General features: G+C 41.0%; 1 protein-coding gene across 29 annotated transcripts in view; it reads left to right on the top strand.

Moving 5' to 3' along the window:
- Positions 1-18,600, top strand: part of Sox6 (SRY-box transcription factor 6) — a 611,566-nt gene that overhangs the window by 266,852 nt on the left and 326,114 nt on the right. Inside the window, exon 1 of one of the 29 annotated variants that reach the window (XM_039106304.2) lies at positions 16,567-18,156. The exons of 22 other annotated variants lie outside the window; for them this stretch is intronic. In XM_039106304.2, the coding sequence (XP_038962232.1) occupies positions 18,080-18,156 (77 nt within the window). In that variant the 5' untranslated portion in view covers positions 16,567-18,079. Of the gene's footprint in view, positions 1-16,566; positions 18,157-18,600 lie in introns of those variants that run through there. 6 more of the 29 variants (XM_039106313.2, XM_039106301.2, XM_006230087.5 and 3 more) reach the window with 6 other exon arrangements.

Genomic DNA, 18,600 nt, shown 5'->3' with positions numbered 1-18,600 from the left:
TTTGGAGCACAAACTCAGCTGGGATAAAGTTTTAACAAAACAGCCTGGGCCATTTATAGATTACAACACTTTTAATTTCGTCAGTGTTACAAAGTGTTGATGTTGATAAAGAATTTGTTGATGCTGTATCACTTTCCCCAGGTGGAGAAGTGCTCCAGGGTGATTAGCCTACTTGGGGCTGGTAGCCAGAAGACAGAAACTGGGTCCCAGGCCTCTGAAATAGGAGCAAGTGGCCACTGCCGAACTTTCACTCTCTGTACAGAAATCCTCATGACCAAGGGTGGAAGCTCTCTTTGCTTTTTTATTTCTTTTGAAAAGTCTTTTGTGGCTTTTGCTGTCATTAACAGCTTCATGTCTGTTTGATTAAATTAGCACTACTTTCAAAGACATGCCAGATGCCAGGACCTAAAGTCACCTTGCTGTATACAGATTTGTGCAGTAATTTGAAAGCTCAACCCTTTAATGTGTTGCTTTATACTTCCAGCCAAGGGTCTAACACCCAGAGGACTTACCTGGTGTTCAGGAAAGCATGCTTAGGGGTCAGGCCAGGACTTTGAAAAGCAAAGCCTCCTGCCAAACAGCTGGCCCTGGCTGAGGTTTGCTTTTTGTCCCACCTACAGTGACCTTTTGCCAGCAGACTGTCACCTATTGCGCCATCTCGCAATAGTCTCACCCATCCCTCTGCCTTGCTGCAGGCAGTTGACATGAGTGACAGTGGCTGGCCTCACCCACAGCTTGATATAGCTGGAGGCTACATGCTCCCTGCCCTTGAAATCTTCCTCTGTGTCCTCCGTTACCATACACACCAAGTGCTTCACTGTTGCACCTGCATGCGTGCTCTGTTACTGGGGGTCTCATGTCCCACGAACACACCTACACTCCTGAACTTCACCTGGCTTAGAACTGTCATTCTGTTGTATCAGTTTGGTAATACGTCACTATATTATTTCATTTTTGTCAGTAAGTATAATTATGGGCTTTTAAAGGTTAGTTGGTAGGGTAGATTTGAAGAAAGGGATAAAATACAGTGTTTTTCATGGATTTTTTTTCCACTTAAAGTGCTCCATGATTATTAGAGAAAATCAGAAAATACAAAAAGGAAACTAAAAATGAGGAAACTCCTAGGGTGATATTGAGAAATAGTGCAGTGTTTAATAGGACATATTTTAGGAGATTTTATACCTCAGTATTCACAGTTATAGAAGAAAATAAAATACTACTGAATATTGATATTTTGTAAGTTACATTGTTCTATGCAGGTACTATGAAGGAATTGCAAAATACGGTAAAAACAAAAATAATTTGAAATCTTAACTACTCAGATTTTAATGGTTATGCTTTATTTCTTCCCCTTGTAAAAATTTTTTAATAAATATTTTTTATAGTTGCCTTGGGTCATGACATTTATCTTTCCTATTATTTCATTTTTTTTAATTTATCTTTTGAGACAGAGTTTCTTTGTGTAGCCTGCTGTACTGAAACTCAGAGATCTGCCTGCCTCTGCCTCTTGAGTGCTAGGATTAAAGGTGTGCCCACCCCCCAGCTCTCCTTGTAAAATAAAATTCATATAACTTCATCCTTAGGCCAGATGACTACACTGACACTATTTCATTATCAGTTAAGTCATGGTTCTTTGTAGTTGCATTATTTTCTAATTTATTTTTTGTGAATAAAAATATATCCACAAGCCCAGTACTATGTCCAAAGAATAGAATTTTGGTAACAGCACCTATTGCCACTAGGTGTGAGTTACTTTTTGAACATTAGCACCTCGTTAGCATTTCCTCACACATTACTAAATGCTCTTCCTCACAAATGTCTTCTTTTCTAAATGAGTCCATACTCTGTAGAAAAGTAAGAGGCACTGCACATGAGAAACTCAGAGAAGGTTAAACACCAAGGGAAACAACCTACTTCCTTTGTCCCACTATTGCCATCTTCAGGCACATAGTGCTTGATTTGTAACATTTCCTACCTGTCTATCTGTCTACCTATGCTTATTGACTAACTATCAACCATTTACATTTATCTATCCTTTTATATTTAATTAAAAATAACAGTAGGATCAAATAGTAGGAAATGTTTCATTTTCTTGTTTTACTTAACAATCTATTATATCCATGATGCTACGTGTCCATTAGCATGATGGTAGTTTTCCTTTTATTAAATAAAATTATAATTTGAAAAAAGCATCAGTGTGTGTGTGTGTGTGTGTGTGTGTGTGTGTGTGTAAATGTGTGGTCAGAGGACAACTTGAAGGAGTTCGTTCTCTCCTGCTGCCTTGTGGATCTGGGGGATTGAGCTCAGGTTCTCAGGCTCCATGGCAAGTGCTTTACCAGTGGAGAGTGAAGCTGTCCCTCCCTTGCTACAGCTGTGAGACAGCCAACAGAGCTGGGGCACCGTGTCCTTGGGTGGGGTCACATGTGCAATACAGCAGATAAGGACAGGAATAAAGAACCCCAACAATTGTTATTTTAGGATCATGGCTTCTAGGGGTGAGCTTTTCTCTATCATAAACTGTTTCATACTCATGAGGATAGCTGTGATCTTCTGGTAAGAACAAATGTTGCTTGCTTATGTAGTTTCCTCCCCCAAAGTGTCCCCTTCCCCCCCATTATTCCTGCCTTCTGCTTTTCTGACACATCTGTTCTGAAACCTCTTTTCCCTTCTTTTTGGAGTTCTGGTTCCCTTCTCACACTTTTATGAGATAAGTTTTGACAAACCCAGAGTGCCATTTCCCTATCTGTAACTTGTGTAAGTGCTGCATGTGTGAGGGGCCAGAGTGTTCATTGGTATGAGCTAGCAAAGTTTGAAGAGATTTTGAAAAGTGTTTGTTACTAATAGGTTTCCTTTTCATATGAATTTGAGGTTTCTTTTTCAAATAAATTAACGGATTTTTCTCAATGAAAGCTAATTACAGCAGTAATTGTTTGAAGTTCTAGAATATATTTTCAAGCTTCACTCCTAAAATCCCATTAGTTACAATGTTGCACTAACTTTTATTCTATAATTTTGTAAAAACAACTAATGTGGCATAGACTGCCTTAAACTTGTGCTCTTCCTGCCTCATCTTCTCAGGTCCTGGGACTGTACATGTGTGCTACCTTGCCACACCCATCCTGTATTTCTGATCATGGTTGTCTCCTTTTCTAAATCCAATGACATACAAGTGGCAAAAAGCAGGCATTACAAAAATAAGGAGTGGAGAGAAGTATGGAGAAGAAGAGAGGAAGATGTGATAGGCGAAATAGCAATGCAGATGGTCATCCCTTTAAAAAGTTGACCCCAAGCATAATCTTATTTTGCTGTTTCTTGGATTTCAAGGTTGAAAAAATTTTCTGTCATATTAGGATTTTTTTGTTTTGTGTTCTGTATTACACACATATCTCTTCGTTTGTCTTTAACACTGAATTTTAAAAGGTTGATTTATTTTATTTTTATTCAATGTGCCTGGATGTTTGGTTGCATGTATGTATGTGCATCATGTGCACACATTGCTTGTGAGTATCAGGAGAATGTGTCAAATCCCCTGAGACTGGAGTTATAGTTGTGGGATACCATGTAGGTGCTGGGACCAGAACCCAGGTTCTCTGCGTGAAAAGTCAGTGCTCTGAATGGCTGAGCTGTTTTCCCTCTAGATTCCAACATTATAACTATGTAAAGTATTTGAATCATAGTGTGACAGATTTAAGCAGAGGCTGAGAAATAAATCAAAGTGTTGGCTATGAAAAAAATATAACATTAATACTGAATTATAATTTTTCTGTTTTAAAAATATATCCCATATGTTATTTGAAGTACCACATATTGCATTGCTGTAAAGTTAATTTTTAAAATTAGTTTGATATGCACAATCACAATTTTATCTGACAAACCACTAAGAATGAAAAAGTTTAGAAAGGAAAGCTACAGACTTGGGAATAGGTGACAGTGTAAGTCAGTGTTTGCTGTCAGAAGTGAAGATGCTAATGAATTGAGAAGTCAGGTCAAGTCCCTCATGATGGCAGCATCTGAATAGTTTTCCTATTTCCTTGGTAGACTTTTATGGGGTTTCAAGATTTCATAAGTGTTAAGTCTCAGATGTGTGCATAGAAGCCTTAAGACACCGAGGGATGAAAGATTCATGAAGAACTCAGAGAAAAAGAGCTGGCTTCCTATGCTTTAAGGTAGTGTGACACAGTGTGATGTTGTGAGAGGGTCTGGGAATAGATGCTGGGGGTGGGGTTGATTGAGTTAAACATGGATCAGAGACGTGGTATTTACATTAGTCGATACATACGGTCCTTCCCTCCTGTCCCCTCCCTCTATTCCTTTTCCTTACTTTCCTGCGCTTTCTCTTCATTTCCCTTCCTTTGTCCACTTACCCCTCCCCTCCCCATTCTTCTCTCTCCCTCCATCCTCCCTTTCTTTGCCCTTTCTTCCTCTCCTCTCCCTTCTTACTCCTTTTTATTCCTTTCCTTCCTTTTTCCTCCCTTCCATGTTGCTTGTACCTCTCTTTAACTCTTTTTCTTCCTTCTCTTTCCTCCTCCCTCCTCCCCTCCCTATTTCCCCTTCCTTCTTTCAAGCACAATTACACTATAGTACCTAGGATGTTACATATTTTTGAAAAGTGTGTGTGTGTGTGTGTGTGTGTGTGTGTGTGTGTGTGTATGCACACACGTAGAAATCAGAAAAAAACTTGCAGGTGTTATTAGCTTTTTCTTTCCACATTGTGAGTCCAGAGATAAACCCAGGTTGTCAGGATTGGGAGAAAGTGCTTTTAACTGCTAGGCCATCTCTCTGTATGCATGTGTGCATTTATTTACAATTTGTTTTCGTACATTTGGTTTTGAAACTTTCAGAATTAAGCACATTGAGACCATATAATCTCAAATTCTTGAGATAAAAATTGGCTAGTCACTGGATATGCTTCTGGAAACGGTAGAAATACACCAATTAAATGTGCAAAGACAAATAATTACTTGTAAGGCTCACCTTTCCCTAGTGGGAGGGGGGCTCACATGGAAGTTATCTAAGTGGGATCCTTAATTTATTTGGGAGTGAGAGAGTAGCACAGAGAAGGAAGTTATACCAAGAAATAAGAAAAAATGTATGAGAGGAAGAGTGGACGTCTGCTTCAGACACATCTCTATACTCCATTGGTCTTGTATGGAAATGAGCACCATGCCTTCGTCCTTGGAGGCTGTTACTAAATGTAGAGACTATATGGACTATAGCTCAGTTTGGTGATTAGTAATGTTTGGTGTCACTACTAATGTGTGGAGGGACTGCATTTTTGTGTACTGCTGCTTGTGGATGGCACGTGCTGTCACATTGCTGGGAATGGCAATCTGTACGGACATCCTGCCCCCATTCTCACCCCAACTATGAACTGTATTTGTGACGACTTTTGAGGAAGTGTTTGTGTCTTAAGTACTAGCATGGCAAATTTCAAACATTGATCAAACTATTAATGTTTTTACAGCATCAAGTGAATATATATATGAAATATCTTCAAAGTGATGGATATGAGTTCACAATAAGGGAATGAATGAGAGACTCTAAATTATTCTATCTAGGTTTTTGGCAGGTGATATCCTATTTATGACTAATCTAAGCTGCACACCCCTCTCTCCCTTTTAAATTCCCATTTCAAAGACAGTTGAGGGATTTCTAATCTCTGGTCACTGTCCTCCGCATTTGCCCTGCCTTGAGAGTGCAGTGCCTAGTTCCTTGTGACCAGGACCCACTGCTCTTCCTTGGAGTCAGCCACTGCCTCTCTACACTAGACTTATCTTTCAGTGATCTTTGAAGAGGTGGTCTTTCCAACAAAGTTCACTCTTAGCTATCAGCCCAACTCTTAGTTACTGCGTGCTGTCCTTTTTTACAGCATTGCTTTTGATTGGTTGTCCCTTGATTGGAAAGCCTGCTTTTTGTCCCCACTTTCCTGTTCTTTTTTTATTCCCCCCTCCACCTCCCAAATAGAGAGAGAGAGAGAGAGAGAGAGAGAGAGAGAGAGAAAGTTCATCAAAATTCTATTGAATTTCCTTTCCTATTCTTTTTGTGTTTTTCTTCCCATGCTATTCATTTATCATCACTTCTTCTCTCTTAGAGCACACATACTGTTACACAGTTTTTTTAAAAGTCTTTAATATACCTTGCTATAGTTTAGTACCTCACACGGTATAATTAAATAAGGAGACTGGACTTATAATCTTAGTTTTTAAAAAGTCCTCTTGTTGCTTGTTATGGTCATTTTGAGTGATTTCGCATTTACAATCTGTGTCTTTACTAGATTTAGTAATTTAGATTGGAGACTGGGGTCTGTTGGCAATGTAAGCATGAGAAACTAATTAATCTTCAGAATCCATTTTTTATTTAACCACCACCAAACACATCTCAAAAAACAAAGGGAGGCAAGGTGGCACCAGCTTGCAATCCCAGGGTGGGTTGGACAACCTAGCCTACTTGGCAAGTTCTAGGCCAGCAAGAAAGCCTATTTTAAAAAGCAAAGGTCAGAGCAATGAGGTAGTTCAGTTTCACCACCTGATGACTTGAGTTTGATCCTGGGACCCACATAGTTGGAGAGAATCCATACTAGTGGTGTCTCTCTCCACCAAACTTGTGTCAGGATACATGCATGTGAACACACATACTAACTAACTATGCTAAAAAAAAGGACCAGTAATGGCAGAGAAATCCCAGCTGAGGTTGTCTTCCTCATGCCCTACACGGAACAGGCGTACATATTTACACACCACCACCACCACTACCATAGAGCAATCGACCATTCAGTCAAATATTATCGAATTAAAGAGACTTTTGTCTTGTACTATCAAACAATCAAGGAAGCAATATAAACCAATTAAAGTAGTGGGATTGTCATTTAACAAATACTCTTACAATAACGATAGCTAAGCTCCATGCTTATCCTGGACAAGATATACTGTGCTAAAGATGTGTAAGCATGGTGCATAGTTTAATCTTCTATGTAATTTCCACGAGATATGTTTTATTATATTTTATGATTGTTGATACAGAATATGATACACAGAGGTCAATTATGATCTCAAAGCTAGTAGGATAAGAATGAGTCATAGCAGGCAGACTGTTTAGAATGCTAGGCTAGAGAGCACTGATGGTGTTGGGTTGTTAAGGGCGAGATTTTGGTAGGAAAGGATGTGTAATGATGGTCTCTATTGGAGTTCAGAGTGAAGTCAAGACCACATGTAGATGGATTTAGGATGTGTGTTGCGCAGTATTTCCATCTGTGATGTATCCATTCTTTGGAATTTAGGGTCTCTTATCAGGTGTTCACTGAAGACATACTAGATGTATGCCATGGCTCTGGGGACACATCTGAGAGCCAAAGAGAAAATCCAGCCCCCAGGAGCTTACATTTTAGCAGAGAGAAACAGGCAACAACAGAAAGGTAACCTCAGAAAGTAAAGTAATATATTCTAGGTTAGAAAAGAAATTCTATGGAGCAGAGTAAAAACAAGAAATGAAGACAGAAAGAGCAAGTGTTTAGGCCGATGGGAGGCAGAATTCTAGGCAGAGGGGCTGCCAGCCCAACGACTCCCTCCCTCAAGAGGGGTAAAAATGAACCCGTCTATTCCAGAACAGAGGTGAGGGCCAGAGGGACTGGAGTCAAGTGAGTGGAAGGAAGCAATAGGAACCAGAAGATGCAGAGACATGCAACTGGACATGTGGAATTTTAGTTATTTTAAAATTTAGTGTACAAAATATTAGATTATACTGTAATGATTCATATATATTTATATATACATATACATGTAAAATAAGAATGCTGGGCATCCTTATAAGAAGTTTTATTTTATTTGTTTCACTATGTAATGGAAGCAGCCTTGAGTTTCTGTAATCCTCCTGCCCCAGCCTTCCACATGCAGGGATTACACACTTTGCCCCATCTCTAAGGGCTCTAAGAAGTTCTAGGAAGGCTCTGCACTTTTGGTGAAAGTTGCAGGTGTTGTGATGGTCTATTCTCTCACATTTGTCCTGAAAACTTGGTACTTGTGTTACATTTTATCTTGACAGTGGGTTAGGCATGGAAAAGACATGGAAAAAACAGGGCTGTGGCTGTAGCTCAGAAGTAGGGCCCTTACCTGTGTGTAGGTCCTAGCATTGCAAACAGACAAACAACAAACCTAAAGCAATAGCCACAAAACCCAGATGGAGAGCTTGTATACGGTAACTCCAGGGTACAGAAGAACCCCTGCCCTGTTAAACAGTGATTCATCGCCAAGAGCACATTTTCCCGGTAAATGTGTACAGAGCCCAATGTAGAAAGGAACTGTGATAGGCCGTAGCTTATGAAGTAATTTGTTCTCCGAGCCACTGAATAATAAAAACAGCAAATTTAGGCCCAGATATAAATCTTCGTCTTGCAATTTGCTTGCAATGTTCCTTCTCAATATCAGTCTGTTGTCTGCAAATTGGATATAATGTTCCCTACAGCTGTCATAGACTCGGGAAGACTAAGTAAGAACGCCCTTTCATTTCTTTCTCTACTTGAATTCATTCTTTATGACACAAGAAGCACTTCTATGTGTGTAGGTTGGTGGAATTGTATGTAGATCATTTTATAATTGGCTCCCTTTGCAGAATGTCAGGAGGTAAGAATGGAGAGACCTCTCTAGCCATCCTAGCAGCTGATTAAACACTGTGTGGGAGAACGGGGAAGTGGGAAGGGTGGCAGATGAAACCCTGGCAAAGAGAACAGTCTGATCCCAGAGGACATTTGCAACAACCGCCTGGGCCCTTTGGCTAGACTCAGAGCAGCCCAGGGCAAGAGGCCTGCCCCTCAGCACACCATCCAAACTGTGTGCGTTAAGGCTTGGCTTTAATGAAGTCATGACCACTTGTTCAGCTCTGCATATGGCTGGATGTGATTCCCAGCTGCCCTGTGAGTTAAAGTGTAAACAATGAGTAGATTGTTATGTTCTCCTATTAAGCTCAGAGTGTGATCTCATGTCTGTGCCACATATGTCTACCACTAGAAATGTCCCTGCTCCTGATCTCATGAAAGGGAATTAAAACTGTGTCTGAAAATGTCTGAGTCTGCTAGTCTGAGGGCTTTTTCCTCATGTTTACATTGAAAACAAAGAATGATATAGAGGTATAAAAAGTCATCATCAATAGGTGTCAACATGACACCAGAAAGATAATATATGCTAGGATGAACATTTTTTACCTTAGGACTAAGACATCCATGCATGTGACATTTTCTCAGAATACAATACCCTTGTAGTCTACAGTCGTAAAGAAGGCTGAAAATTCCAGGATCTGAAATGTATGCAGTGCTGGACAAGTAACCCATCCACAGAACTGTTTTTGCCCATTGCTAGCATGTCGATTAATTAGTGTTCTAGTTTTTGTTGTTCTATATTAATCAGAAATGCTATCATCTGTGCATGTGTTTACATTTTTAAGGGTAGCATATGTGTACTGGTCAGTGACATCCTTGAATGTCAGCCCTATAGCCTTCTCCATGGTTTGAGACAGGATCAGGTACATCCAGCTGCTACATACAGAAGGCTAGCTGGCTTACCAGCTCCTGGGGATTCAATGGTCTCTGCCTCCCATTTCACCACAGGAGGCTTGGGATTACAGGTGTTTGCATTATCTTGTCTGACTTTATGTGTGTTCAGAGAACTCAAACTCAGGTCTCTACAGTTGCACAGCCAGCATGCAGCCATCCATCTCTTCAAGCTCTGGGATGATGTTTGTGCTGTTACTCTTTTATATGATGAAGGTTTCAAATGTTGATATAATGAGAATGCTAAGTGAAGACCAGGGATTTGAAGTTCTCTAGAAGGAAACATTTATTTTTGATAATGTCAATTAGCATTCTAGATAATCCAAGGTATCTGTCTAATTTTGCTTATTCTTTGTAGCAGTTCTAAAGTAAAGCCATCCCCATTCTACCAATGAGGAAGGGGAAGCTGAAGAAATTTAAATAACCTCTTGAGGTTGCGAAAGACTGGTTTCTTACTAGGGTGATCTAATGTCTCTATGTTGATATTCTTGTTGTGCCTCAGTGCTTAAGTCTTTCCTAAATTCTATGCAAGATGGCTTCCTGATCTCTAAACTTGGTAGTAGTTCTGAGTACTAATACTCATATTACTCTCACTGCTTTTTTCCACGTGTGTACATGCGTTCTACCTTTCCCATTGATGCTATGTCTGTTAAGCTGTGGTCTCTACCTGGCTGCCATGAAACTGTTATCCCTGTTTACAGGTGAGTAGAACAGACAGAGAGGGTGTTGATTTTCCAGGTTAAACAATTCTCAGAGACAAACCTAGTAATCTCTTGTCCCCAGTTTGGCAATCCTGTTCAAACTCTGCTGTGTATCCTCAGGGAGGCTGACTTAACACAGAGAACAGTGACTGTACAAGTGTCAAAATATTACATTAGCCAGTCTAAGGAGTAGTGTTTTTCTTTCCCTAAAAATGCAAGTCTTTGGGAAATTCTCTTGGGGGTAGGGGTGGGGCTTATCCTGCAAGTCCTGCCACTGTATCTAGGGAAAGGATATTCAGATAGAGTTATTATTGTTATGGATTAAGTGTAACAGATTCCTGCTGGGGTCTGCTAGGCCAGGGCCTTGGTTTCAGAGCTCTTAAAAATTCTCCAGCTTAATTGAACGGAGAAGTTTGGGAGTGGAAGAAGAGTTTGGAAGGGAAAGTTTTCTTGTAGGTGATAATTACAAATGCTGCACTCTAGTAGCATTGCATCTTTTCAAACCATGGGGTAAGGAAACCACGCAATCCATCTATGACTGCTGTCTAGTAACAGGGAAGCCTGGTTCTGTAGTGGGTAGGTATGGTTACTCTTGGGTGTTTGTGCTGGAACCACCATGAAGTAGCTGTAGATTTGGCACAAATTGCTTCCCTTCTCTGATCAGCCCTCACTTGGCAAGCAAGATAGTAGGGTTTGACAGCTTGTTTGGTTTATTTTGTTTTTATTGTGAGACAAGGACTTATGGAGATCGGCTTTAAGTTGGCTGTGTAGCTGAGGCTGGCCTCTGTCTCCTGAGTGTTTCAGATGAATTTTATGTGTACTTTTATTTTTCAATGGTTATCTCTTGATGCCAAGTATTGAAAAATTGAATGTTAAACCATATTTCTGATAAGAATAAGCAAAGATATAGAAACTTGCTATCAAAAATAATGTAGCAACATAAGTCCTCAAAAATATGGCCTTAACCTGTTTTTAAGAAAAAAAAAGTGTTCCTCCCCCCATTATGAGTTTATAAACCAGCCCTAGGTTAGGCTTCAGACCTTATTTCTTCCACTCACTTCAGTCTAGCCACAGACCATTTATTTAACAATGGGAATCTGCCTGTACATCTCGAACAACGTTTGTTTCTATTTACTTAAACCCTTTTTAAGGTCACTGGACCATATGTCAGATCCCGAGGCTGGAAGGCCCTCCTTCCTTATGGTGAGGAATGCCTCACCACTGTGGACTACGAAGTTCATAAACTCTTTTTGTTAGCAGTGGGACCACAGAGTTGGAGGGCACCTGGGAGGTGCCTTCACTTGAACTTAGAAAGCATGTTATGGAAGTGACTAAACCTGCTTTATCTGTGGACTCCAGAATGGTGCTACGTACAGATCCATATTTACCGGTTAGGTAATAAGAGAATAGCGAGGAGGATACTTGCGTTAGGCAGCACTTTTCTTATCTACAGCCTTGTGCTCACATGTCAAACTGGCAAGGTGCCCAGGCTTGTGGGCATCTCCATGACAAGAGAGATAGGTGCTCTGGGTGGTTTGGTGTGGCCATTACCACTCTGGCAACTTCTGAATGGATATGTGATGTGCTGTTGCTCCTTGTGGAATGTGAAGAGTTCCATATGCTGAGAAGAGTCAATGCGCACAGTAATCTCTGCTTCCCGAAAGAGAATGTTTGTGGTGTAGAAGGCCTCAGCTCAGGGATAGCGTTCTCTGCTTGTACTGTCAGGTTCTCTCTTGATCTCCCTCTTCCTTAAGAAGGATTAGGCACCCCGCAGTGTTTCTGTACATGCTTGCTGTATGTTACCTCCTTCTGGAGCATTAGCATCTTGTTCCACATGGGGAAGTGGCTGCATTTTCACTGTTCTAGTTTTCTCTGAGCAGAGCAGTGGCAGGGACTCGGTCTGTTACCCTGCTGTTCCTTAGTCTGGGGAAAGGACAAGTGAGTTTAGGGAGCAGTGGGGATGCAGAGCCTGGAGGGGAGTGTTCATTACTTGCTATTGTTCTCTCTAGGGGAAAGGTATGGACCTGGCTTGATCTGGCCATTGTGTACTTTTGTCTCAGTAGCTTTTCTTCCCTTTGTAAGGAGCCCAGGGACTCACATTCTTCTTTTCTTCGGGAGGAACCACATGGTAAAGGGGGCAGTATTTTTGTTCTTTTCCTTTTCCCTTTTTTTTTTAGATAAAAAGGGAACATGGGTTTTACTCTGGGCTTCACACCTGCCAGTCCGCCTGGGTAGATGAGGAATGTTGTCCTCTCTGAACTTTGTCTGTAGACGATGATGGTTTAGTGAGAAGACTAATCACCGAGATGCTGGGGAAAGTAGAGGAAATAGTATTTATATGGGCTGTGAAAGTTGTAAATTATAAATTTATCTAAACACAAAGTGCAGTCATTTTTGTTTTCCAATATCTGTACTCTTAGGGATTTTGCTGAAGTGAGACTGGTTTTTTCCTGACTTTTGCAACTACTTCCTCAGGCACAAGCCAGTTGGTGCTCGGCACTGCCCCAGCCTTTCCTTGGTGTCTTCACCAGGCAATCACTCTGACCCTCACAGCTGTTGTGTGTCAGTTCCAGGAGGGTGCCTTGTGCTCGTTTAGGATTACAGAATCTGGTATTGAGTTTCAGTTTTTAGCGAACAATGGCTGATCATTCTGAGGTATGCTACGATTTGGTGTATTCCTGAGAGGATGACGTGGGTGCTTTATAATTCACAGAAACTTGTGCAAAAATGGCATACTTGACACTCATTCTTTTTAAAGAGGAATACATCTCATTTTCTTGATTTCTTATTTTCCCAGTGGTTTCTTTTGATACCTGCTGTTTAGATTTTCCACCCTTCCCTTCACATCGCCACACTTTGCAGCAGGAACAAAGAATGTTTTTACCATTCTTTCCTAAAGTATAAGAATTTCTCAATGTTGGAACAATATGTTCCAGCAACGTGGAGCTACAATACACAGAGACAGTGTTGAAAAGTAGTTAAGGACATGCTGCCTTTGGAGTGAGACATGTGGGTTTGTTAGGATGGAACTTGGACAGATTTCTTAGCTCTTTTTTTCTTATTTCCTTCAGTTTCCTTTGTAAAATAGGGTTGAAGAACCTATAGCATTATGTTATATGACAGATGAATTTGTATATATACATACATTCGTATAGAGAATTAGCTATTATTTCTGCCATCATTCAGAAAGTCTTCCTACTATTAAAGTACTAAAGTCATTCCACACCTTGTTCATGCAGCTAGGAACCTGTCATTTTTCTTGGGCATCAAACCTCACCAGGTATAATTCTTCTATCTTCCTGAAGCTGAGTGTGAAGCATGGTATGTTTGGATGGTACAGATTGCCCATGAATTCTGCCAGGGATGTATCCAATGTTATCTGTGGAGGAACACAGCACACAGACAGAAGAAGAAATAAATATAAGTCTATCTTGATCAAGTTAAATGGCTATTATATAAATAGTTGCAATAGGAAAGTCACGAAAGATTGATGCTTTCCTGAAGAGCTTCTGGAGAAGTCAAGCTATCAGCTGAGCTTGGACAGTGGATCTGGAAACAGGGAGGTGTGTGGAAAGCTCAGGGTGTTGGGAGTGGACAGCTGGTGCCAAACAGAGCAAGGACAGGATGCTGCATGTGACTTCCTGTGTGGGTGCAGTGAAGTTACTTAAGTCCCTGAAGCTTCAGTTTTCTCATCTGTGAAGTGGGGACAAGGATACTTGCCCATGCAAAGCAACTAGTGTAGCTTTTGGTATGATTTATATTTGGGAAACAGGATCACTTTCTATACACTCCAACAGCTGAAGGTGTGGGAGTAATACCCCAGGCAGATAACCATAGCCAAACTACTGAACTACTTTAACATGGATTGTTTGAAAATGAGTTCAATTTTGTCTTTATAGTTGTTTTGAGACTGTAGAGCTCAGGCTGGCCCTGAACTCTGTATCCTCTTGCCTCAGACTTCTCAGCTGGAAGGAAAGATGTGCACCACCTCTCTGGCCCCATAAAAGGGGATTGATTAGTAGGTCCCTTGCAGAGTTGTTTGGAGACTTAATGAGGTTCTGTGAAGATAGCTAGTGAGCTGAGCATGCAGTAAGTTCTCAAACCCCAGCCACTGCGCCAGCCATTTCTTCTGCAGTTCTGCTTTCTTGCGGATACCTTCTTGGCTGTTTTTCATCATTTCCCTACCCTCTGCTCTTCTTTTCATCTGTCTTCTTTCAACAGCATTTATCAGTGGTAGCTGGAGACACTGAACACAGAGGCTTGGAAGAATGTGGAGGTAGAGTAGCTGGTTGGCACCACACGCCCAGCCGAGCAGATAAGGAAGGGCAGCTAGACACACGTAAGCACCGCAGCGGGAACATAGGCACACATGCACCCCTTTGACCGAGGAGCCATCCTTATTAAGGCCACTGAGGGATTTTCTTCTTAAGAGGAATTCTGACCACACTGCTCCCTTGGTTAAATTTCTTCATCAGCGTGTTATCTCCCAGAGTTTAAATCCTTCCTGCCTGAACAGCATTAGAATCCTTTCTGCTTTGTTGTCTGCCTGCCTTTCCAGACAACCTGAGACATCCTGTATCTCTAGAGGGTGCTTTGAAGTTTGCTTTCCCAGGGTGCCTGCACACACTATGGAATCTCCCTTTTCCACCAGACAAACTTCTACTCGTCCTCCAGGAACCCACTGACTGGGACATCTGTGTCACCTTTGATTTCTCCAAAATTTGCTATTTTCTCTTTTGGGTTTCTAAAGTGTTTCTCTAGAGCACCTATGTATGTTGTCTCATAATGATTTATGCTCTAGTTCTATTTATTGCTCTAGCAAAAAGCAAAATGGTCCCCTACTTACATTTGCTCAGTTTATAATCTGATATCTTTATTATGACACAAAAATGTTGTGCTCTTACTAGAAGCTGTATTTCAAATATCACATGCAGTCCCTCTTATCCAAGGATAGCAGCCTGAGGTGTGCTGAACTCTGACCTTCCTGTGGTACAGCTCCGTAGCAAGTACCACACAGTTGCTAAGCCCTGCTACTTGATAGGTGAGGTGTATAAAATGCAGTTTTGACTTGTAAGTTTTCAAGTCATGGACTCATCAGTTAAATTCTGTCACAAGGTGAGGCACATGTTTACCAGATATGACAGTATTATATACCTCTGAGTTCGGCAGTCATGATAGTTCATGAGATGGAGCAAGCAGTCAGTGTTTGCATGTTAAATAAAAGAGGTGGGGACTCAGGGCTGCTGATTTCTCACGTGGCTAGCCAAATTCTAAGGATTACCGTGAAGACACTGTCTCATAGATCCTGTTTTGTATGAAGAATTCAGAATGGCAACAAACATTGTATTTTCCTTTCTCCATCAGATCAGACAATGATCCCTTTCCTTTAGAATTCAATGACAAAGTTTCTAACATTCAAAAAGAAGCCCCACTAGTTTTCTTTCTTCTAGTGGACTGTTTCCCAGATCATCTAGTCTACAACTCTGGCAGAAGCTGATGGTCTGACAGTAGCCTCATCTCTGGTTTTTCTCCAGGGTGGAGACAGCTTGACCTGGACACCGTTTACTGTGTGTCGTGGGACTCTCCTATGGGCAGAGCCATCAGCACATTCACAATAAAACTGAATTTCCTGTAGTGTATGCTTCTTAACAGTAAAACAATATAACAATTCACCTGAGATTGTACAATTTGAAAGAAATGGATGGAAGGAAAATGGCAGGGAGGTTAGCCTCCCACTTGTGGTTTATTAGCTCTATGCTGTGTTTAATGCTTTATCAGGATCAAATTTCTTTGAGAAGAAAACTGCTAATGTGGTCAGAGATATCTTTTGTTCCAGCTGGCTCTGGCCATTTTGGGGAGTAAATCAGCTCTTTTTTTTCTGTATACACTCTGCTTGGGAGCTGTAATAAGGGAGTGCATACTGCAGTGCGGTGACCTTCAGCCAACCAGAGAAAGACACTTCTTCTAATCAAAGGCAAAAGCCACGATCTTTCTTGTTGTAACTTACTGTTGACACAAGAAAGGCCAGAGAGATTGACATCAATCTCTATAGAAACCATTAACCAATGCTGAGTAAATCTGCAGCATTGAATCCATATGCATGCTTGCTTTTATTATTCTTGACCTATGGGCACACGTGAGCATTTTGTGGGCTTTGTTTTAAAAGGAATGTTTAAAATGTAGCTAGTTATTATGGGATTTCGTTGGTGAAATAAACTGTTTGGGTAGTCTAAATAAAGGAATATGTATTATTTTGCATCTCCTAAGCATTATTTGCTTAGGTGTGGCTTGGCTTGATTCCAAATTAGCACCCGGCAGAGGCTGTTGCTTTAGCTGGGTGTAGCAAAAACCAAGTAATTTTATATATGTTTTCCAAATGATGTGCGAGTCATGTGTATATTTGATTCTAACTGTGACTTTATTTTTTGGCTTCTACTCTTAAAAAAAATTCCTTAAAACCTTAACAATGACTGTGTTGGCTGTAGGGACATGTGTGTCTAAGAGTCTCTTAGATGTCCCAAACTCAGGTGGGTAATACTTGCCGGACAATTGGTCACCGTGTGCTTAGCAGAAACAGGCTCTGTAGTCAGAGCTTCAGTGTTTGGAGCTCTTTTTCCTGACTCCCCCGCCCTGAAATCTCAGCTCTGGTTGAGGAGGGCGAGGAAACAAAAATGCTTTTCATTTTATTCTCTGCTGTACATTTTCCAGTTTGGGTGACTAAAGCTGGCCAGGGTGCCTATTTTTGGAAAGAGGAATTAAGATACTTTGGAGAAAGTACTGCACTGTGTGCTGGCATTCCAGATGGCCAAACTAGAGTAGAACCAAGCCCAAGGTTTTGAGGCTTTCGTGCCAACGATGACCTCATGAGGTCCAGCCTGGAGAAAGAGAGACATAGTTCTCCAACAATGATGGAGAATGGCTTCTTCCTTTCATATTTCTATTGAGTGATCTCCAGTGTCCTTCTCTTTTCCTGTCTCTGACAAAATTAGCCCTTTATAATTAACAATTGTTAGGTTTTTGGCTTGTCTCTCAGACTTCTCTTAGAGCCCCTTTCACCCCATCTACCCATTGTGTCCTCTCTACCACACAGAAAAAAAACTGTGATATTTTTCTCTTTGGCATTCCTGTCTTTTCCTAGCAGGCTTTTCTAGTGGGGACTGTGGGCGATTTTACACTTGATTTGTTGAATCTGAACTCTTTGCTGTAAACTCTCACACACAGAAGGAGCTATCTTTATAAATGACAGAACGGACCAGGCCTGAATGGCGCTTTGTTTACTGTTTTCCTAAAAGGGGCCCCTCTATATTTCATCTGTCAAAGTTGCTTTTCTTTCTTTCAACAATGCTTGATTGTTTTCACAAAAATTCAGGTTCCATAGACAGGAGAATTCTGTATTATATTTTCCTGCCAAATTCCGATCTCTGTTTTCCTTCCCCTGTGCTCACAAAGGGCTCATAACTTACTGTCAACTGTGGGCCGACCACAAAGCTCCACTGTTGCTCAGCAAATAGGCTCTATTGCATGATGGCTTGACTAGCTTGTAAAGTTTGCTTAACTGGAGCAGCAGTGGCAGGAGGCATGTGGGTGCTGTATCTCCCCACAGGCCAGGAGTCTTCACTGCTCCCATCAACTTTTATGCTTTTAACTCTTTTAATTGTTGAACAGAATTGACACTGCTTTGTTTAAGCAGAGTAGATGCAATTTAAAGCCCCACGGCTGCATTTGGTAGCCCGGGACTCAGGAGAAATTAATTAGTTTTTTTGTTTTGTTTTGTTTTGAAAAAAATTCTTTTTGGTTGGCAGTTAGTGTTTTTTGTGATTTGGGAGGGTGTCAAAGGGGTATGCCCTCGAGTTCTGAAGTTCTGGCTGATGTGGCAAGAGAAAGTCGGATTGAAGAGTGGAGGAACAGCTACTTCGTGTGAGTGATTTGTGCCTTTTAGCTGTCACAGGTCTTAACTACGTTACTTTACCTTCTAATTTTCTTAACTTCAAAGCCTACCTGATTGGGTGGGATGGTGGTGTGTGAGGAGCCGCCGCTGATGTCACGGTACCGAACTAATAACTTGAAAGGCATTTTTGTGTGACATTTGTAATCTTCCTAGGGAATTGTAAAAATTTTTTTTTTAAGATTTGATTTTCCTGGGGGTTTAATATGCATGCCTTTTTTGGATAGTATTTATTAGATTTTCTAAAGCATGCACTTTGTTTTCCCTGTGTGCTATAAGGTCCTGGTATATAATTACATAGGAAGAATCACGGACCTCATCCACAAACTCTTCGAGGAAGAGTGATCTGTTCCCCACCCCTTGTGGTTTTCAAAGGCAGGCTGCATCTGACAAGAGGCCTTGTGTGCAGTGGTAAA

This window comes from Rattus norvegicus, chromosome 1 (assembly GCF_036323735.1).
Source record: "Rattus norvegicus strain BN/NHsdMcwi chromosome 1, GRCr8, whole genome shotgun sequence".
In the NCBI taxonomy this organism is placed as follows: Eukaryota; Metazoa; Chordata; class Mammalia; order Rodentia; family Muridae; genus Rattus; species Rattus norvegicus.
This window is presented reverse-complemented; position numbering and strand designations above follow the sequence as displayed.